This window comes from Halichoerus grypus, chromosome 3, assembly GCF_964656455.1.
Source record: "Halichoerus grypus chromosome 3, mHalGry1.hap1.1, whole genome shotgun sequence".
Classification (NCBI taxonomy): domain Eukaryota; kingdom Metazoa; phylum Chordata; class Mammalia; order Carnivora; family Phocidae; genus Halichoerus; species Halichoerus grypus.
In genome coordinates, this window is record NC_135714.1 from 58,195,041 (window position 1) to 58,218,549 (window position 23,509).

Genomic DNA, 23,509 nt, shown 5'->3' on the forward strand with positions numbered 1-23,509 from the left:
AGACTAGCTTTGTCATGCATAAACTTTGGAATGTAGGTCAAGCCACTTAATTTCCTTAGGCTCTTGCGTTCCAGCTGCTAACTGAGGGGTTGGATAAGATCACTTCAAAGGTGCTTGTGATTCCTTTGTAAACATTCTAGAGTCCAGATTTCTCTTTCTTGTAACCCAGAAGAATGTATAGATTATGCTTGGACCACTCCAGCTTGAAAACTTAGCTGGAAAAGAGGGGAAGATGATGATTTAATACCTCGCTAGCACTTTCTATCAAAAAAAAAAAAATTCTAATACTTATAAAATCTAGCCTCAAAGATGATTGAGAAAAGTGTGCTCCCATCCAAATACTGGAAATTAATTTCTCATAAAAGTAAGTAGTGACCCTGAGCCAGAAACTATCAGCTTATCAGATTGTTTTGGTTTCAAGTTCTGAATCTGACACCACTCCTGTGTGACTTTGGAAAAATCACGTAATTTTATTGATTCTGTTTCTTTATCTCAAACTGTAGTCAATTAAACCTCCCTGCCATCCTCCCAAAGTTTCCAAATGCCTAAAATCAGTGAAAATATTGAATATTTTTCATAATCATAATTGGGTTTTGAAAGAAAACTCATGGCTTCTGAATTTTACTGTTTCATATGGATACAGGTTTCTTTATGAATATTCAAGAAGACATTCAGAATTGGCACTTCCTGTGATTTTAAGAGTGGATACGGTATATCAAAATTTATTGGCAAAATGCTGCAAATTAGAAAATCCTCTGGAATGCTATAGCCATGGGGTAAATGCCTTTTTATTTTTTAACTTGTTACTCATAAGTGATTACCAACATAGAAAAAATTCCTGTGCTGTTGGTAGCGCCATATTTTGTAAAAGGATTGTGCGCCTTCTTGCTAATTGCCAACACTGCACAACATCTAAACCAAAGGCCCCATCATCATACTATAGCAGGTCCCTAGGTGAGTCACTGTCTTATAGATTCTGTGCTTCATGAAACGTTCTCTGTGCCATCTTCCCTTTTAATGAGTGTCTGCTGGGAACCGTAGCAGATGGCATGAAAGCACAGCATATTAGGGTATGAGAAGATTGACTATTTCCATTAAGTAGTCCTGGAAACTGTCCCTGTTTCAGGCCAGAAATCATACTGTTCACAGGCAACAGCTCTGTTTGTGCATCTGACATGAAAAAAGCAGGTGACCTTACATATGTGACTAGATGATCACTTATCCGTGGATTACCAGGAACCAGGTTGGTTCTGGCTTATGTTATTCTAAGCAATGGCTTACATATTTACAGAGGGTGGGGTAGTGGTAGAGTATTGAAGGCATCTCTTGTCCTGTCTGGGCTCAAGCAGGTATATCTATCACATTTCTGTTCCCAGAGAGAAGGATCAGTGAAGGTAATTTATTCCCCTGTGGGTGAGCACCCTTTTGTAGCATCCCCAGTAGACCTCCACAATAATCATTATGATAATAGCACCTTACAGGAGCATGGATGTTTAGAGTTCACAAAGCAACTTTACAACCAGTGTCCTATTTGATCCTCACACCAGCCCAGTAACATAGGTAATGCCAGAATTATTAACTGCATTTTGTAGATGAAAGTATTGAGTTGTAGAAGGTTTAAAAGTCTTGCCCAACTTCACACAGGCAGTAAGGACAAGGCTAAGGGTTAAATCCAGGCAAACAGTTTGCAAATCTGGTAAAATTTTCACTGTAACAAACACTGCTCAGTAAGATCAGGTACACTGGGTCAGATTAGTTAGGATGATAACCTGTCCTCCTACTGAAGAACTAAGCCTGAAAGGTCACTTGTATTTTCCCACTGGAATTTTATGTGCACAGTTGAAGAACTCTTTGAACTAGCAGTTAGTTCCGAGATTTCCATTTGATTCACTTCACTGTGTATTTGTGGAGTGCTTTACCATATTAAAGGCTGCTGCATGTTTTTATTAAACCGTGACTTCTTAACACGTATCTGTATTTCTATGCCTATATCTGTATCTCTGTATCTGTGCTGTTTATGTAAAAAGGCTGTATTATTAAATATAACCAACACTCTCTGACCAATCAAACTTAGATCTGTAAACTACCTTTAAAGATCTCTTTGGCTTGATGAATGATTTGCCTTGTGCTTGTAAAATACACCGTATCAACCCACAAATGAATTTATATCATCAGAAACTAAATATCAATCTTGTTGTACCACTTCTTTTCTCCACAAAGTACATGGCCATTCCCGTTTTACCAGAACGTGTTTTTCAAGATTTGCAAGCTCACTAAGTAAATAAAGCCCTGGGCTTAGGAAAACAGTTACATTAAACTATCAGGGTTTTGCAATCTTACCTCAAGATATATTGTTACAGGGATAACACTGATTATCTTTATTTTCCAGCAAGAGATGTTCCAAAGAGTGGTTCGTGAAAGCCGTGAGCGTGTAAAACATCATTGTGATTTACACGAGAAATTAGGAGATGCTAACTTCCATGACTGGTAGGCTTCCAAGATATTGTCCAGATTTATGCTTGTTAGTGAGTTTGGGTTAACTCCTGATGCTGAGAGCTGCTAAGATTCTACAACCAACCTTGAAATCTCAGAGGCCAAGGGAAAAATGAGTTCAAAATTAACCTAGCTATCTTTGTCTTGATAATACAGATGTCCACATAGCCTTAGGTGTTTCTACATGGCTTTCCAGGCCAGTTTCCAGATTCTGGCCAATATCCAGAAGTTAGGGAACCAAGCAGGCCCTGGCTGCTTTCCTGCTGTCTCTTTGGGTCTTCTCCCTCACACCTAGACATTTAGTTAGGGCTTTGCCTGCAGTGGTAGGATCCTTTTGTCAGTTTCAAGTCTGGTCATATAGTAAATTTAGTACTTTCACCATGGAGGGTAGAGATGAATAGATACCTTAGTTATTTGCCAGAGAGAATACATAAGCCTCTTGTGTGCAGAGAGATGATATTTCAAAGATCACTATGTCAAAAACCAAAAGCCAATTTTTAGTAATCTTTAGGGTCTTACTGTAATAGTCTATTTAGTAGAGTGTTGAGGAAAAAATCAGTTTGATATAGTGTCCCATAAATTCAGCTTGAAATTGATGTCGTTTTAAGACTCTACTTACATCACATTTGCTACTGTCCCATTAGCCAAAGTAAGTCATATGGCCAAGCTGAGTCAAGGGGTAGAGAAATAGACTCAACCTCTTGATTGGAGGATCTGCAAAATATTGTGTCCATTTAAAAAACATATATATATATCACACCACGTGACTTGATTTGGCTAATAAAATGTGAAAACTTTGGGGGCAGAAGCTTTAACAACCAATGCATATTTTTCTATTTTCTCCTTTCCTTCTGATACAATATCCAGATACATTTGAGATGGTAGCTGATCTATCTGCCTTGGTTCCAGATAAGCAGAGCCACCATGCCAAATTGCACTGGACATATGGCTTGAATAAGAAATAAACCTTTGTTTCTTTTTTTTTTAAGATTTTATTTACTTATTTGACAGAGACACAGCAACAGAGGGAACACAAGCAGGGGGAGTGGGAGAGGGAGAAGCAGGCTCCCCGCTGAGCAGAGAGCCCGATGCGGGGCTCAATCCCAGCACCCTGGGATCATGACCAGAGCCGAAGGCAGACACTTAACGACTGAGCCACCCATGCGCCCCAAGAAAAAAACCTTTGTGGTTTGAAACCATGCAACAAAGTTGCATTTTTTGTTATTGTTACAAAACCTAGTCTATCCAAACTAATACAAAAATTGTGCAGTAATTAAAGTGATATCTTAAAGGAATAAATAAATAAATAAATAAATACATACATACATACATAAAATTAATATCCAGAATAATGGACCCAGAAAAAAATTATTCTTTCAGAAAGAATATTTGGCTTATTACTTCTATATTGTGTTCATTTGCTAATGTCTAGTTTAAGGATTAGATCTGTGGTTCTCAAAATTTAGAGTGTATCAAAATTACCTGGAGGACTCGTTAAAACGCAGCCCCATCCCCAGAGTTTCTCATTCTGTAAGTCTGAGATGAGGCCTGAGAATTTGCATTCCTAACAAGTCCCCAGGGTTGCTGATAACTGCTGGTCCATGAGTCACACACTAGAACCACCAGATTAGGTTGCCTGCTCATTGGATGTTACAGCTAAATTCTTTCCCCAACTCCATTATAATATAAAAGCAATGATTGATTCTGATTTTTTGTTGTCTTCAAATCCAGGTCAGTAGAGTCTTTCTCCTTAAAATCTTCCTCATATCCCTCTATTCCCACCACCACTTTCCTAGTTGAGTCTATCATTGTCTCTCACCTGGATTTCTGGAATGGCCTTCAACTACTATTTCCCTCATGTTGCTTCTTGCCCACCTTCATTCATTCTTTATATGGCAACTATAATTATCCTAAAAACGAAGCAAATCTGATTCTGTAACTAAGCTTTCTTCCTCTTTCTGTCTCCAATCCCCAATTACCACCCCCAAACTCCACAAAACAAAACCACAATCACATTCAATGGCTCCCCTCCCACTTTCACTCCCCTTCACCAGGCTCATTTTTTGTTATTGTTAGATCTCAGCCCACCTGCCATTTCCTCCAGGAGGCATGCCTGACCTTCCTGAGATGGGATTAGATGCCATTTTCTGTGCAGCTACAGCACTCTAAATTCCTGTCACTACATTGAGTGTTCCTGCTATCTCACCCATTAGGATGTGAGCCCTGTGAAATTAAGGCCTGTTTGCTGATTGTTGCTGCCCCCCTATTCCTACACACTATAGACAACCAATACAGGCTGTAAGAGCCTGTGTATACATTTATTTCAGAAGCTGTTTATTAAGTCTGATTTTGCAGCCATCCAAATTAGCTCTCACAGTATCCTTGATAAGTATCCCCCCCCCCCAGCAAAGGATCAAGGTAGAGTAATGTGTGAGGTGTGAAGAGAATTCTAGGTATATTGAATAAGTTCTTGGGTCATTGGAACAAGGACTAAAAAGAATTAAACCCTGTTTAATGTTTCGTTCAACCTAAGGTAGAGATTGTCAAATACTGAGGAAACTCTAGAATTCTTCATTTTAGGCACATGGTCATTGCCAGGAGTAAGAGGAAATTATTCTTTCAGGCTCATAATCCTTTATACTAAGAAAACCCCAGAACTATCTGCTCAAGAGTTGGTTACATTCACAAAGAACATGGCAGCCGCTGCCACCAAATGTTGCCCACTGAGAGATGAGCAACAATTTGCCTGCATGGAGGACTCGGTAAGTCCGTCTTGACCTCATGTTTGCCTGTTCTTGAAGTCCTAATCTCTAGCCTCCAGCAATCAATCTCATGTTTGTGGACACATCATGAATTGTCAATGGAGCTTAATATTTCTATCCCCAGGAGACCTTCTTTTAGGCCAGCTCATGCCAATTGTCTTGATTAGCAGCAGAGGTAAGACTGTTATTTCTCTAATGGTGGTGATGTCAGATTCAACAAGTCTTTACCTAGATCATACTCCACGGTCTAACTCTTGGATTTTCAAGCCAACAAAATTGACTTTGTCAACAACTTCAAAGAAAATGCTGATTTTAGACTAAGTCATCCTAATCAAATGTATAGGAAAAAACAAAACAAAACCAAAAAACAGTCACCACACCTCTGCACTGGATGTTTTTCCACACAAGAAGCAATTTTCTGTGACACCAGCTGGGTGTCCTACAATTTAACTCATTCTGACAACTCTATCTGGAGATGATGTCAGATTCCACAGGTTAAGGGCTCAGTCCTACAAGACTGCTCCCATCCCACTTCAGATAACATTTGCAAGTCCAGGTTGTCCCCTGTGATTTTGACTAACCAGCTATAAATCTAAGGTTCCCAGGATCTCCTTCTCAGGTTTGATTAATTTGTTAGAGCACCTCATAGAACTAAGAGGAACACTTACTTAAGTTCACCAGATGGGTAAAATATTTGATAAAGGAAAATGAGAACTTCCAAATGAAGAGATACTTAGGGTGAGGTCTGGGAGCATCCTGACTGCAGAAGCTTCTGTTCCTGTGGAATTGGGATGTGTCACCTTCTTAATATATGGATGGGTTCACCCACTTGGGAACTTTCCAATGCCCAAACTGTTGGGATTTTAAAAAGCTTCCTTATGTATACATGATCAATTATTAACTCATTTCCAGCCCATCTCCCCTCTCTGGAGAATGGGGGGTGGGGTGGGGCTGAAAATTCCAAGCTTCTAATCATGGCTTGGGCTTTCTGGGACCCAGCCCCCATCCAGGAGCCCACCCAGAGTCACCTCATTAGAACAAAAGATGCTCCTAATTCCCTTATCACTTAGGAATTTACAAGGGCTTCAGAAGACCTTTGTCAGGAACTGGGGTCAAAGATCAAACATTTATATTGTCTATTATCTCACGTCAAACTCACAAGTGTTAAATTTATTAGACAGAATACCACCACTGTGTTCATTTACAATGAGAAATGTGTTTCCAATGGTATCAATAATTGGGCCTAAGAACTAGAGTACACTTTTTCCTGAATCAAAATACTTAGGAAGTTGAATGAGAATATGGGTAGTTGTGCAAATGGAATCAGAAGAAGGGAAGGCATGGTCTTAAGGGATATTCTTCCAGGCTATCTTGAGAAATGAGAAATTATGTCTCCCTCACAATGGAGAACATCCCTCCAGGGACCTGTATGCTCATGTCTCCAAGATATAGTCTCCAGGTCTCTCTCAAGTGGTATTATTTTAACACTACTGAATTCTTATTTGGTGACAGTTTTCTCTGCCCTAAATGTTCTTGATAAAACATCTCCTTTATGCTAAATTGGTCTTTCTTCTGATAAAACATAATTTTTTTGACTGAAGATATAAAAAATTTTATTATCTAGCCCTGTCTAACTTTTATTTTATTATAAATTTTTGTTATCTAGTCATGCCTTCCTTGGAGAACTCATTCAATTAGACTTATATGTTTCTAAAGCCTTATTTTTAGGTGATCTCTTTGGTTACATTTGAAATGGATAAACTCATACATGAAATGTTGATGCTTACTGGCTTCAATTATTTCATTCCCAAATATGTAAACGACTGGGAATTTGGGGAGTCATACTTGGAAAGGCATACAGGCGGGCTTGTAGACAACATCAGGATAAGAATCAGACACACAAGGAGCAAGGCAAGGTGACATTTCTAGAAGAGGACAAAGAAATGAAGGTGATAACTGAACTAGGATCCAAAGATTTCTTTCATCATTCATTCATTCATTCAATAAATATTCATAGAGCATTTACCATACGCCAAGTTCTGTGGTGTTTACAGATGTCCAGTTTTAGAAAATAGAAACAAATGGGATTTGAGCTTCTTAAGTAAGAACTCCACTTATCAATTATACTTCTGAGTCAAATTAGCAGTGCTGTTGACTTGAGGCTTGATTTTAATTTAAAAGAGCATAAGAAACTCCTATCTTAAGTCAACACTGGTCTACAAATTGGACTGGGAAGGAACCTGGAGGTGGAGTCCAAGTGAACTCAACTTGAGGATGAGGGGAAGAGGGAGGACAAGTCTGGCAACCAGGCTGCATCTGACACTCCTGCTTTTTCCCAAACAGTGAAATCCAGGCCGAACTAGAAGAAACCAGAATTTGAGAATCTTTATGAGTCTTATTTTCTATGGAGTAAAACAAAACAAAACAAAAAAAACACAAAAAAATGACCTAAACCTTATGGCTCTTATTTTAATTCTCTTCTGGGAAAGGCAAAACTAATTCTTGGAGGTTTATGCAGAAGACATGAGGCAGAGCCTATCAATGCTGGTGTGGGCCACTGCTGTGATGCCTCCTACGCCTTCAGGAAGCCATGCTTTGATGATCTGCAAGTCAATGGAACTTACATTTCTCCGCCTTTATCCTGTGACCAAGTCATCAACCTTAAAGAGAACTTGTGCAAAGCTCAGGAGGAGGAAATCCAAACTGAAAAGCAAAAGTAAGAATACTTGTTTAATTTGTTCTTTAATTTGTTCTGCCCACAAGGGAGCAGGTATAGAGAACTGTAAACTGGGCTCAGATATAAATATTGCATAATGAATGGATCAGCTAAATGTTATGTTAGAGGTCAAGTAGAATGGAGGATATTCCTGCAGTTTTGCAATATGGCTATCATGGTTGCTACCCCAATTAGATCAGCTAATGAGATTGAAGTCTATTGATCAGAAAATATTGACAGAGAAGTACATTAATTTATTTTTCCTAAAATGGGAAATTTGGAACATTTGTACATGTGTGTGTATGATATATACATATGTAATGCATATGAAAACATTTATAAATTAGAAAATTTTATGAGTATAAGTTATTACTTTGCAAAGTGCAATTTGGATTTGGTTGCTCTTTCCAATACTGAAGCCTATTGGTGAGAAATGTTGCCAATAGAATACAATGTCTATACATTCGAGCAAAGGTTCCCAACATGTGTTCTATGTAAAAAGGGCTTCTGGATGAAGCCAGCAATAGAGTCTGCGGGTTGACTGGATGAGTCTGTTGACCTGGGGCCAGCCTCAGCCATTCTCAGCTTGCTCAAGAGTGTATGGTCAGCTGCTAAGTCAGCTGGGAGCTGGCTGGCCAAGGCTGGCCTTGGCTAGGACGGCTTGTCTCTGCTGCACGTGGTCTTCTGTCCTCTGGCAGGTTAACCTAGGCTTCTTCACATGGTAGCTGGAAGAAGGTGGATGTGTGGAGGTCTTGTGAGGCCCAGGTTTGGAACCATGCAATGCCACCGATGCTGTAAGGTAGGTCATAGGGCCAGCCCAGATTAAAGTAGGGTATGGAAATAGACTTCATTTCTTGATAGAAAGAGTTGGAACATCACATTGTAAAGGACACGGATACAGATAAAGATGGATAATTGGTCCATTTTTGTAATCAATCTGCTGCCTGTGGATCATTAATACAGTTGTTGAAACTACAGAAAATGATAAATGTCAAGATAATAGTGGAAAGAGAGGTGATACACTGGGTCTGAAGTCATCAAAAATGAGGGAAAATGACCAGACTTTCTATATGGGGCAGGAATAAGTATTGATGAGGGATGTTAGAATTTGATAATGTGAACTTCAAAGGAGCTATGGCTTTTCAAAGAGGATGAAGAAGAGATATCCTGGAAGTAAAAGAGACCTAGATACTAAGGTAGGAGTTCAAGCAAAACAGCCTCCCCTTGAAAGGTCCTGGGGGAAGCTGTATCCTCTGGGGAGCCTCATGTTTTCTTATAGAGCAAGACAGAGAAGTTCAGAAGAGAAGCTGTGGATAGAGGGATGTTTTCTTGAGAAAGCCTCAAGTTACAAAGGAGACAGAGGACCAGGAGAGCAGGAGATGGGTCAGATTAGGGGTGTAGAAACCTCAGCATGGTGACAAGTGACCTGGGAGACTCAGATTTCTGAGTGTGACTGAGGCTGAGGTGACTGAGGCGTCACCGGCGTGGCTTTGGAAGTAGTGCATCAGCACACATAACTTTAGAGCAGCCGATTTGCCCTTTGCCACTGAGAGCATAAGGTGATTAAGATCTCACAGGTGGTTGGCATTTTCCCCAATTCTCCCCACTCCTGCGTAGATGGATTGAATGGAACAGTTATTGTCAGCTCTTAGAAAAGAGACTTCTTGTTTGCTGCTGCAGACAAAGAATTTCCTTTCTTAGCAGCATCAATCATCCATCTCTTCACTCCCATTCCACTCCTGAGCCTGGAGCCAAGATACTCCCATGGTCCAGGCATTTTCCCCTAGAATGAATTCGGCTTCTGGTGAGTGTGCTGTTAGAAGCCCCATTTGGAGATGACCAAAGGTGACCGTTCTAGGAAAAGCCAAAGGGTGAAATTCTGGTTTCCCTGAATCAGCAGCATGCATTGATAGCACTCCAACCCCCCAACGGTGGGGCAGTTCCCTTCTAGTGCCCCTGCTCCTGTCCTCAGGAGAAAGCAGGTGAGCCCTAGTCCTCATTATTCCTTCTCCCCCAAGATCATTAGAAGTGGTAGCTTCCTGTATTTCTAATTCATTTATTTACTCTCAGACATGCACTTGCAGGGTCTAAATATTCCGAGTCCAATAATATATCTTGCCAAGTGAGGCAAAGTTTTTGTTGCTTCCGGAATGACACATACTCCCGGGCAGCAAGCACAGGCTGTTGCTTGCTCTGTTTTATCACAGCACTTGCAATTCTTAAGCCAGCTGACCCTTGGAATCCTTTCTGCAGTTGTCAAGGTGAGCCAGTCCTAAACTAGACTTTAACACTTCCCAGTAAACCCCCGAAGACCATTGTTAACATTTAGTCAGCCATTCTTTTGTTCGCTCAGGCTGGGTGTGGGAATGTAGGAGAATGAGGTCTCTTCTAGTGTGCACATTTGCCTTCTCTTGAGGAAGTTCTCTGGGCATAGATAGGCACCGCTTTATGTATGGCATCTCACCAAATCCTTACCATAAATTTATAAGGTAGATAATATTATATGCCATTTTAATTATAAGGTAACTGAGGCTCAGAAGGCAAGAAGACTTGGTATGAGATCATGCAACAGGTAAACAGGACGTTGAGCTGGAAAATTCACCCAAGCTATCTGGCTCAAAGCACATATGCTTTAACTACCAACATATAGCTTTTAGTGTGCCCTAATCAAGGAATTATAATACTGGTTATAATTTTAAAACACTGAACTCTTGGGGCGCCTGGGTGGCTCAGTTGGTTAAGTGTCCAACTCCTGATTTCAGCTCAGGTCGAGATTTCAGGGTTTTGAGTTTGAGCACCCAGTCGGGCTCTGCACTGGGCATGGAGCCTGCTTAAGATCCTCTCTCTCCCTCTTCCTCTGCCCCTCCCCTCCTACTCACACCTGCGCTTTCTCTCTCTCCCTCTTAAAATAAAATAAAGTAAGTAAATAAAATAAAATAAAATAAAACACTGAGCTCTTAGACAAGGGCTAGATAATAAAAAGTATGAAATATTAGGAATCATCCTTGTTCTAGTGAATTCACTGTGTTCTCTGTATGGAGAAAACAGTAGCATAGAAACAGTTAACGTAGAGATTTCTGGAATATTCTATGAGAATCCATGTTAGGAGTCAAGGGTCAAATTGGAAAAAAAAAAAAAACCTCTTACTTTCTGGGATAGTGGCAAGGGCTCTCTATGGCTTTCATACATTTATAATTCAGGCTGACCATCACAGCATAAATGCAAAAACAAGCAAACAAAAAAACCGGTGAAGCGGCTTTGGGAGGGGAAAGAATAATTGAGCAAGGTAGAAGAGAAGGTAGAAATTGAGATCATGTAATAAGATAGAGATAGTCAAAGGGAAACAGAAGTTCAAAGTAAAAAAAATTTAAAGTCCAATTAAAAATATTGAGTTGAAATGCGAAGATTTAAGAGAGTATATAAAGACTAGAATGTGCTTTAAATGAAATGGTGGGTAAATTTAATGAAAATGAAAGATTAATATCATAGAAGTGAAAAACTGAAAACAAGTTGATGGTACTGAATTAGAAATAGGATTTAAGACGTAAAAAGGTAAATTAAAAATTTTAAGCTAAAAAATAGAATTAAGGGAACTATTTTTAAATAACAGTGGTCAGGTTGGTAGGCAGGGAGATCAGGGTGGGAGAGGGAGGAAGTGGGCAGGAGAGGTAATTCAACTGCAAGCAGATTACAAGTGTTTGACAGTTTTTGTGAGGAGGGAGTCAAGCTTCTAAGTGTCACAGAGTCCCCAGTTGTAGAAATGACCGCCTTTATGTCTGGAGTTCCAAGGAGGGATAACATGACCTCCTGATATCCCTGCTCTGAATTTCATTCCCAGACCTTCTATCTTCTCATAATGGGAGACTTCTTCCGCCTTGCCTATTCCAGTACAATTTGGATGTTTCTCCTGGTTTAAATAAGCAGCTGTTGGCTGATGTTCTGGAAACCCAGCAGTCTTGCTCGTCTTCCTCCTACTGGTTCCTCTGGGGAAGTGTATTTGGAAATCAGCCCACCCAGCAGGGGAAAGAGGAAAGCATAGTGGAGTGGTTCAGTGTGACTGAGGCATAAATAAGGGAAGGGAGAGAAACTTTTGCGGTGAGACTAGAGGGCTTGGGAGGGGCCGAGCCATGAAGGCACTTGGATCCCACAGCTTGTAAGTGAGAGAAGAAGAGGGTAAAGACAAGGGAGCTTTCCTGCCTCTCCCATTAGGTTTCTCTGTTACTGTTGAATCTACAGCTCAGATCCTCAGGGAAATTGTAAAGATGCTCATCAATCATTTGCTGAATGAATAAATGAATACATAGGAGAAGAGCTGTGACAATGTACCATTTATTGTGAGAATCAAGGAAGAAGGAGACCATGGTTGGAAACAACCGATAATTTGAAATGGAAGCAAGATGTGCTGTTATTATTATAATTATTCATCATTACTATTACCTTTGCCATTATTTATTGCCTGGACTATGCCAGTTACTGTACTCAGCCCTTTAATATGTTACTTTGGGTCCTTACAAATGCCTTGGAATGTAGGTGTTCACATTTTCTTTTTATAGATAAAGGTCAGAGAGGTTAAGTACTTCACTCACCATCACACTACTTAGTTGAACCAAAGTAAGTTTGACTTCAAAGTTTGTGCCCTTTTCATGACAAAAGAAGGAAAGAGAAGTCCAGATTTTGCATGAACTAGTAGTAAACTCTGTCTCCTTCCTATACTAGCTCCTGCCCTTTGGGTGCTGAACCCCCTAAGCCAGATCATAGAAGCCCCAATTGCAAGTTTGGAGATGGGGTATTTCCACAGTGTAGGCACCCGTGACAGGTAGTTTCTATTACCTGGGACTTCAGCAAGCCTATGCTTTCAAGGATTGGTCAGTGAATCTCCACATCATTTTGTAGGAAAATACATTCTAAGACAAATTGCACCTAACGCCAATGGAAAATAGCCTGTATTTCTCACTTTTACTAATTAGTTTCTTAAACACTGATAATGATTATTCAAAGGTAGTGGAAACTAGTTTGATGATATACGTAACCATACAGACTTGAATTATACAGAGATACTTAAAAACAAGTACAGCATTTTCTTTCAAGTGAGATCAAGTTTAGGTCTGATTAGAAGATTAACTATGTACAGAAGAGTTGGAGAGAAAAAAATAATGTTTATACTATTCTATTTCTTTTTAAAATATTGATTTCTGTTGTTATTAAAGTCATGCATAATCATTGGCAGAAAATTTAGAAAATACAGAGAGAAGAAAATCATAACACTTTTATTCCAACACTGCAGAAGTGCCCATTATAAACATATGTGTAGTATAAGAATATATAATGTCACATATGCATACAAGCGCACGCTCCCACAATTGCCCTTTGTCCATCAGTCTATGGTTCTAATACTTCATAAGTTTTGCACAATCTTGCGACTAGCTGCTTATACAAAATTTCGGTTCCAGCAATTATCCCTAGAGTCCGTGCTTGGGGGAGAGCTGAGGAAACTCCCTTGACCCTCAGGAATTCTCCAAACGTGCTCTCCCTGGCACCACTCCTGAGCCCCTGGGGACCGTCCAGCCCTCCAGGTACTGCTGTCTCCTGCTCAGCTGCAGATGGGGTCCCTTGAAATGACAAAGCTGTGTTCTGTTTTGTCGTGAAAAGAAAATCACCCCTTTCCCCTGACCCCCAGGATCATTATCCACTTGCCGCGGGCCCCAGGGCAGTGCTGCGTATGTCCCCATGGCCGGCAGGACTTCAATGAAAGTTCTCCTGCAGCACTTTTTCAAATAGGAATCCTGATCCCATGTAACTCAGAAATGAGTCTAATGAAGGCTCAGTTGGGGAACCACGAAATCATTCCCGTCTTCCACTGACCAAGCCTTTCTTACTGGGTGGCAGTCTGTGAGGCCGACTTCTGGTCTCAGGAGGAGTTCTCCCAAGTGGTTCCCAATCCTCCTGCCTTCTGGGAGGGAGGCTGACCTCACTGGTTTGCTGTATATGCCCAAAACTGTAATATTCCCAGGGGGTCTGAAATCACGGTTACAAATGCAAAATGGAGATGACATAGAGCCTTATTAAAAAGGTAACTGGGGCGTGGGCGCCTGGGTGGCTCAGTTGGTTAAGCGACTGCCTTCGGCTCAGGTCATGATCCTGGAGTCCCTGGATCGAGTCCCGCATCGGGCTCCCTGCTCGGCAGGGAGTCTGCTTCTCCCTCTGACCCTCCCCCCTCTCATGTACTCACTCTCTCTCAAATAAATAAATAAAATCTTTAAAAAAAAAAAAGGTAACTGGGGCGCCTGGGTGGCTCAGTCGTTAAGCATCTGCCTTCGGCTCAGGTCATGATCCCTGGGTCCTGGGATCGAGTCCCACATCGGGCTCCCTCCTCGGGGGGAAGCCTGCCTCTCCCTCTCCCACTCCCGCTGCTTGTGTTCCTGCTCTCGCTACCTCTGTCTCTGTCAAATAAATAAATAAAATCTTTAAAAAAAAAAAAAGAGGTAACTGACAGTATTACATGGGATAATATAAATTCTCAGCACATTGCCTGGATCATAGTAAATATGTTGGCTGTTGCCACTATTTTTGATAAAGTTTTAAAAAATTATAATGTATGCATTTTGGTCACTAATTAATCTTCAAAACCACATTTTAATGGCACGGTACTATTCCACCATCTGGGTACTATAATGAATTTAACCATTCTTTACTGCTGGCCATGAAAATTGTTTTCAATTTCTAACCAGTATACATTGTGACAATGAGCATTTTTGTACATTAAGTCTTTGTTCCCATATCTGATTTCCCCCCTAGATTCCTAGGACTTAGAATTAGAGGCAAATGTGGGAGTAGTTAAAATCTTTTAGCTTCTTTCAGCTCTGTCTGCCAGCTGAGGGGCAATGATTATGTGTTCCTCAAACCAGCCTCCTTTTGAGGTAGTTGCTGAAAAGAAATCATTATCGGGGTGCCTGGGTGGTTCATTTGGTTAAGCATCTGCCTTCGGATCAGGTCATGATCCCAGTGTCCTGGGATCAAGTCCCACATTGGGCTCCTTGCTTGGCAGGCTCCTGGCAGGAAACCTGCTTCTCCCTCTGCCTGCCACTTCCCCTGTTTGTGCTCTCTCTCTGACAAATAAATAAATAAAATCTTAAAAAAAAAAAATCATTAGCTTGTGCTTTCCTAATATTTTTAGTCCTGCTGTTGTTTTAGCTTGTCTATTCTCAAGGCAGGGTGGGGGTGTGAGGGTTGGGGGCGGTGGGAGAGGGTGGAGTCGAAATGGCAAGTTCAAAGAGGCATGTCCAGTGGGCTACCATGTTAAGCTGGATGTCTTGTTCTGTTGTTTAATGGGATCGGCATGCTATGGGCTCTGGGTGCGGCTGTTTTTGTAGGTCCCGAGGGCACTGCTCGACTGCACTGGTCTTGAGAGCTGCAGAGGGCCAAGTTTGCTTTAGCCATGTCCTCCACTTTGCTCCCGGTGCCTGCCTTCCCTGCGGGTGACCATGCTCACTGCTGCACAGTGCCTGAGCTGGTGCCACCTGTATGCTGGGGACGTTGCTGTTGGTCACTGCTGGGCAGCGAAAGGTGGCGGCCTCTTAGTCCAGGAGTCAAATGGCTCAGCGAGTCGCTTGGGTCAGCTGCCCACACTGAGACAGCTGGGAGAAGAGGAGGGCGTGTGTGGGGCAGAGGGTGAAACTGACCACAGCGGGCACCTCCCCCCTCACCGGCTGGTCCCTCCCCTCCGTCTTCCCCCACTGAGGACAGCGGGACACAGACTGTGCCGGCCCCCTGCCGAGTGAGCAGCCCACCCCAGGCAACTGGGGCTTTGGAGTTTTCTGTCTTGTGATGTGATATATTTATAACATTATACTTCTAAGCCTAAAATAATTACTATCTGCAATTGTTTACTGGACCCCTGGCTTAAATTATCAGAGAAATAGCTACTTAGAGCTTTGAGATATTTTCTTTTATACCCATTCAAGGCACAAATAAGGCCACAGGGTATTATCAATTTGAATTTGAAAACGAAGAATAAGCAAGGGTTTTTGGTTAAACAGTAAAATACTGATTAAAGTGCATTTTTCCTACCCCTCATGCCATATTTTCTCTGTGGTTAAATCTGTCTTGGTCTAAAACAGTAAAAAAAAAAGAGAGAGAGGGAGAGAGAGAAAGAGGGAAAAGGTAACACTGGAAGATTTGGAATACTATTTTATTAACTAGAGAGACAGAAACCAGGTTACACTTCTGAATATTCAAAGTGGTTGAAACTGCAGTTGTGGGGGAAACTCTTTGGTGAAGAAAATGGGAGATGATTATCAAACCATTATAGTTTGAAATTGGTTTATTGGCTTATCATTAATTACATATGAAAGACCCTCAACTTCAGGTGTGTTACACTTGTAATATTTATTTGGAAGTTAGTTGTTCAGAATAAATGTTCATAACAAAATATTCTAGGAAAAACGATTTAATTTACTATATCATCTATTTACCATCCAATGCAATGAAAATAGAAAACAAAAATCTTTACCCTAGTAATAATTATATAAAAATAATTAAATTTAATGTATGAATTATGTAAAAGAGATGTCCTGGAAGGAGAGTATGTTGGGTAAAACACGAAGATGGAGATGGGCAGTGTGAAATCTGTGAACACAGCATGGCATTTTCAGGGCTTCTAAGCATCAGAGTGGGGGCGACGAAGAGGAGTGGGTGGCGTCTAGCTTTAAATCAGTAAGGCAGGTGTGCAAGCTGATCTTCTAGAACTCAGGGTGTACTTGTATTTTTGCCACTCCTTTCTGATTCAGGCTCCTCAGCAACCTTGTGAAGCAGAAACCATATGCAACAGAGATGCAGTTCCAATCAATGATTGCAGATTTCACCCACCTGGTGGAGAAGTGCTGCCAAGCAGAGACGAGTGAAATGTGTTTCCGAAAAGAGGTATCTCTGTCTCCTTGTCTATTCTCTTAGCATGCTTAGGATTTACTGAAGTTAAAAAAAAAAAAAATATGTTCTCCATTCCAATTGTGAGTGAATGTGGAGAAAATCACAGTCTAGATGGATTGGTGTAATCGATTATATTCGGCTTTAGGATATGTTAATATTTATGTTTACTTGAGGAAACTAGCAGGGTTGGACACAGACAGAGATGAATACCAGAGTCATGACACCAGGTGGAGTGGAGATGTTTAGGATTCGGGGTGCGAGGAGGGACGATGGACTGAAGACTTGGGTAATTGTAGAGAAATGGTGTCCTTGCAATGTCATAAAATTTTAGAGAAATAGCAGTTTAAAAATCTGTCTGGGCAAACTGTAGTTTTGTTCTAGAAATTTCTGGGACACAGTCAGGAATAGTCACCAAATGTAGTTTGGGGCTTAACTAAGGAATCAGTGGAAAGGGTTTCATTTTCTCAGTGGCCAGAAGATCATCAGAATAGGGGTTGAAGAATAGAGAGGAGAGAACAATGACAGAACAGAGTATCTGTGCACACCCACCAAACTGACTCCCAGCAGACTGTTTTCTGGAATTCATCTAATTGCATACAGTTAACAAGTAAATGATTTTCATTTTAAGTAGGAGTTAAATTTCTAAGAATATCATGGTAGGATGTGGCACAGAAAATTCATGTAAATTCACGGAGGGGGGTGCCTGGGTGGCTCAGTCGTTAAGCGTCTGCCTTCAGCTCAGGTCATGATCCCCACATTGGGCTCCCTGCTAGGCGGGAGGCCTGCTTCTCCCTCTCCCACTTCCCCTGCTTGTGTTCCCTCTCTCGCTGTGTCTCTCTCTGTCAAATAAATAAATAAAATCTTCAAAAAAAAAAAAATTCATGGAGGGGACCTAGGACAAACTGCTGTGCCAGGGGCATGAATTGAGGAACAGAAACTCAGAAATAGTAGATTATAGTATCTGAGTAGAGGAATGCAAGACTGTAGGTAAAAAAAATAAAGCAGCCTTTATAGTGCAAACAGACTAGGGATGGTTTGGATCAGGGTTAAGTTTAGCAGTGGCCCAGGGAGATGTTTTCGCAGGTACCAATTTTCATGAATCCTTAATTACCTTCAGTGGCTCTTTTCTACCTATTCAGCTAAACTGTACATGTGTCTATGTTAAAAATCATATGTCTATGGTCTAGTCAAGGGCAGGCAAACTACAGCCCTTTGGCTAATCGACTCCACTTCCTGTTTATATAAATAAGGTTGTATTGACGCACAGTTGTGCCCATCTATTTATGTATTGTCTACGGCTGCTTTCTGTCTACAACGGCTGAATTAAGAAATTGCAGACTGAGACACAACTGTGACAGAGACTATGAACTGCAAAGCCCCAGCTATTGACTAGCAGGCTGTTCACAGAAAAAGTTTACTGACTTCCAGACTCGCTGATACACAAAATCAAAGTAATCACCTATGCTAGAGTCTATTTATTTATTTTAAAGCCTTTTTGCTTTTTGTAAAGCATTCAGAAAACATGTTTCCCCCTGAGTAACAACCCCATAGCCACACAGATCAACACTTTGAAGAAGGGCCTGTGCCTGCGATTTCCCAAGCGAGTTTTCTTGAAGTATTCTTGCTCCTGCATCAGAATATTATTTGCTCAAACTATTATTGGTGAATAGCATGATAGGAAGATTTCTGTGTGTTTTTCTCCACACTTTTTGCCTAACAGCAATCTTTAACTTAATGGTTGGAAAGCCCAACTATTTTCCCCTTCTCTCCCCTCCCCTCTCTACTTTCTTTTAGGATTTCTCCTCCAAATTAAAGGAGAAAATAGAAGCTATCTGAAGAATATATCATGTTCATTAAAATTTGCCAGAATTACTTCTTCAGATAAAAATGCTTATTATCTGTAATTATGCACTATCTCTAAAGTTTGGTCAAGTTTACCCTTGGCTGATTATCCTAAGGCAGTGATTCTGAAATGTTAGTGTGCATCAGAATCAATTCCACAGCTTACTAAAACAAAATCAGCATTTTCCACCCACAGGGTGTCTGATTCAGTAGTTCTGGGGAGGGGTCTGCTAATCTGCATTTCTAACAAGTTCCCAGGTGCTGCTGATGCTGCTGGTTTGGGGACCACTTTCAGAATCACTCTGCTAAGGTGCAAGCGGCTAATCAGACACTGTTCCCCCTTCCCTCCCCATATTTCATATGCCCAACTCTCAGTAAGAAGCTGGCACCAAGACAGTAGCAGAAATAACGAAACGATTGGAAAATAACATATTTATGAAAGAAAGGGAAAGAATTTGGGGATATTAAATATAAAGATAAGACTGGAATATTTAAAAAATAACTTTATGGTGTATGAACAGGCTTAGCAAAAAATGTGGGAATAGATTATCAAACTGTTTTAGAATTTTATTGTCAAGAATTCGTGTCTTTGTACTTCTATGTTTAATAAAGGGTTCTAGATTTGACTATAGTGCAAAGGAATAATACCTAGATACTCCAGGAACCCCCATGGAACCAAGACCCCAGAAGTGAAGAGACTCAGCCAGCTGGCAGTCTATGTATGTTCCAAGTTAGCTAGGAAAGACTAACCGCTCCAAGGACCTACAGGCATTTTCTTTGTTTTCTTTTCTGAGATTATAATAGTCGATTATGTGAACCTGTTCTGCCTGTTAAAAGAGAAAGTGGACAGGTTTGAAGACTGTCTTACTAGCTATGGCTATTGGGAAGATAAAGCATTTTTAGACAAGATGGAAGACATATTTTAAGAAGCAAGCCAAATTCTTTGGAGAAAAAGGGTGGACCAAAGTCAATGTTGGAATGTTGGCAAGAGTACAACTGAAATATATATATAAGAAAAAAATAAGAAATTCAGCTACACAGGGTGAATTTGGATCATTCAAAGAAAAGGCATCTCACATTCCATGAAATAATAACACGAATTGTAGACAGCAGCAGGTTCAACAAGAAAATTCGACTCACAGAAATTCTTTCTGCCAGGTCAGTGGGGAATGATAATGATAGCCTGAGATATTTCTCTATCAACCAACAGAATATAATATAGAAGAAAGTAAACATGAATTAGCAGAAATGTGGGCAGGTTGAAATAATGCTTTGAAAATAATACATGAAATTTAACAATGGAAAAAAAGCAAGGTTCTACTGTTAGATGTGACTTGACATAGGTTCATGTGGAAAGATCTGCCAGTTAAGGCGTCTGTGCTTAACAATTTGATGGGTCTACTATCAGAGCTACCGCAATCTTGGATGTGTTTCCAAAGAAAAACAAGGATCAGATGAAGCAACATGATAATCCCAACCTATGTGGATCAGATCATTCCCGGTTACCATGTTCAGTTTCTTATACTACATTATGCACACTTTGAAAAATTATGTAGGTAATACATGAACACAGTAAAAGTTCAAGCAGAAGAGCAGGGTGCTTTTCCCATTCCCAAAAGGTAACCAATTTTAAGTTTGCACTTTTAGTTCCAGTGATTACCATCATCACTGTAATAGTTTCTTAAAATATTAACATCATATAATGAATTTAGTGTACTTATGCTAACTTCAAGAACCTTATCCATAGATGCTTTCTCAATTTATTTAAAAGTATTTCTAGTTCTTTTATTGGTTATATTTTATTTCTTGGCCCTTTAATACCAGTCAGCATCTAATGATTCTCCAAAAATAGTTAACGTGTCTAAACTTCCTTTGACTTCCTTGCCAGCTTTTCTTTTTAAAGCTGTATATACTATTACTTCTACATTGTCTGGGTTTATTTATCTGCATATTAAATATAAGGTTCATATGCTTTGTTCATAAGTGGATGCTAAAAACTGGAAACCATTAAATAGTATATTTAATTGTGTGTTTACTTGGAATATAATTTACATGAGTACCATGAATGGATTGACCAATGGAATGACTTACCCTGTTAAAAGGTGTAGAGATTAAACGAAATCTATTTTCTTACCTAAGCTGCAGAAAATCATGCCACTTTTATTAGTTTTGCACATTTGGACTATGATTCCCTACTATATCCTTCTGTTTTTGAGAGTTACTAATTGTCTTTCTTTTTCTATGTTGGCAAATAAAAAGCACCTACTTTCATCACACCACTACAATGCTTCAGGTTCTCAATAATATAGTTTTTGTAAGAGAATATTCTGTCGTTCTTAAAAGTATATTTCAAAAAGTCTTCTGACTTAATCTTTCAATTGGATCTAGTTATTTCTAGGATTGATTCATGGCTGTCCTGGGTAACTTGGACTATTTCTAAAATACTATTTTATGGTTTTTTCTTGGATTATATTATGGTTTGCTGGGCTACATTCTTAACATATAGGTGCATATGTATGTCGGTCTGTGTTATGTCAGAATGGGCACCTGGCAGATAAACTTTCTGGGTGCTTGCATTTTAAAATATTATTTTGTCTATTATTTGAACAGTATTTTTACTGATATGTCAATGGGAGTTCTTTAGGTGTAAATAATAGGATCAAATTCTGGCTAAGTAAAGATTAGTTTATTGAAAGCATGGTGGTGGCTACAGGAATCTTTAGGAAGTTAGAAAAACAGGCTGGGCAGCAGACAAGAACCAAAAGCAACCCAGAAATCAGTGACTTTCTGGTCTTTTACTGCTGTGACATATCATCATTTTATTATTCTGAGCTCCTATTTTTGTACTTTGAAATATTGGTCAATATCATACTGATGACTTTCTTTTTTTTTTTCCTCAACAGTTCATCAATATCTCTTATGTTGATTTTTTTCTTTTTAGCATCAATAAGGCTTTCTTCTTTTTTAAATAATATTTTTATCATGATTGCACTGGGATATTGGAAGAGATGAGAGACAATACATTTTAAAAGGACACTGGCAAATTGTTATGTCCGAGAGTATCTAGAACGGTAACAGGATTGAAAAGCATGTCACAGGGATATGGAGAAATTGGTGATGTTTTTTCCAAAGTCTTAGGTGACATGATAGCAGTCTACCAACATGTCCAGGATGATAGGAAATCAGAGTGACTAATTTGATGTCAGTGTAAGGAAAATATTTCCTCTGTCTTTTCCCTGCATTACATCATGAGTCCATGTTTTATATTTCAAAATCTTCCTTGGACTTTGCCTCAAGATGTAACGTTATCATCCCTTATTTCATGCAGGACATTTCTCATTATTATAGTAGTTTCTCAGATGCCTTTCTTCTACCTTACCTTTACCAGAAACGCCCCCCCACCCCAACATTTAGTTTCATTACAAATTAGAAATTTACTGAGGAGCTATGAAATAAATAAAGTCTGGAAGGACAGATACGGAGAAATAAGACTTACCCCACTATTGTTAGGTTCAGAGCCAATGAACAAGATTAAATATGAGGGTCTTGAGGTTAAGTTTATGGGAAAATTTCCCACGAAGAAGGATTTAAAAAGTCATGGGTTGCCATAGAAACAAGGATACCAGGCACCTGGGTGGCTCAGATGGTTAGGCGTCTGCCTTGAGCTCAGGTCGTGATCCCGGGGTCCTAGGATCGACCCCCACATTGGGCTCCCAGCTCAGAGGGAAGTCTGCTTCTCCCCCTGCCTCTGCCTCTCTCCCCTGCTCATGCTCTCTCTGTCTCTCTCTCTCTCTCAAATGAATAAATAAAATCTAAAAAACAACAACAACAAAGATACCTTAAACTGGGGTGCTCTTTTTAAAAACAAATAGATTCCAGTCTCTAGATGATTTAGGTGTGGTCTGAGGGTACGAAGAAGGACTAAATTAACCGACTTCTAACCATGTCCCACAGGGTGCTAGGAACTCTTAGACGTGCAAATCATCTATCACCTACGATTGTGTGTGTGTGTGTGCGCGCACGCGCACGCATGCACTAATCTTAGCAGTGGAGTTCTAGGGGTCCCATTCCCACTTCACTAAAGGCGAGTTAACTTTTATTGATTTCTCTGGGCTTCCACAAATGACTTTTATTTGAATAAAGACTATACGGGTAAAAATTGGGGAAAACTTCTGGACTTAGCATAGAGGTCAATACCAGTATGTATGAAGGCAGTAGAGATACTCTGATCAATGTTGGTGATTTTGTTCCTCTTGAGTTCTTATACCTGGTTATATAATGCTTTAGCATGGGATTCACCTAGGGAAGTTTTAAAATGCAATGAGAGGCTGATGTTGATTATGTTTTTACCCTGCAGCTAAAGAGTCTCATATTTTTGTGAGGAAACAGCAAATTTTTATTTATTCCAAATCTGGGGTCCTGAGAGTGGGAGAGGCATTGCAGTTAGTTAAGTCCTTAAGCTCAGAGACTAGGCCATGAGAAAGTCTAAGACCTTGAGCTGTGGGCACATTAGAGCCCCTCTCAGGCATGTAACAGGTAAGTCTTAAAGATTTTCTATTTGGGGACCATAGATGTTCAGATGCTTTGTTTTGTTTTGTTTCTCTTTTTCTTACAGATGTACTTATTTGCTTTTTCTTTCTAGGGGTCCAAACTGATTGAAAAGTGCCAGTCTCTCTTGGGAGGCAAATGATTCCAGAAAATAGAGTCTTTGCTGAGATCTGCCTTTTATTTTTCATGGGTAATGAAACTCATGTCTAATATCCAAAATACA

The 23,509-nt window shown here is 40.1% G+C and overlaps 1 protein-coding gene across 2 annotated transcripts in view; it reads left to right on the forward strand.

The window, feature by feature from the left end:
* LOC118526654 (alpha-fetoprotein-like) overlaps window positions 1–23,509 on the forward strand; it is a 43,109-nt gene extending 19,600 nt beyond the window's left edge. For both annotated transcript variants that reach the window (XM_036078028.2, XM_036078031.2), the window contains exons 9-14: window positions 644–776; window positions 2,390–2,487; window positions 5,117–5,255; window positions 7,745–7,971; window positions 16,758–16,890; window positions 23,381–23,509. In XM_036078028.2, coding sequence (XP_035933921.1) covers window positions 644–776; window positions 2,390–2,487; window positions 5,117–5,255; window positions 7,745–7,971; window positions 16,758–16,890; window positions 23,381–23,428 — 778 coding nt within the window. In that variant the 3' untranslated portion in view covers window positions 23,429–23,509. The remainder of the gene's footprint in view (window positions 1–643; window positions 777–2,389; window positions 2,488–5,116; window positions 5,256–7,744; window positions 7,972–16,757; window positions 16,891–23,380) is intronic.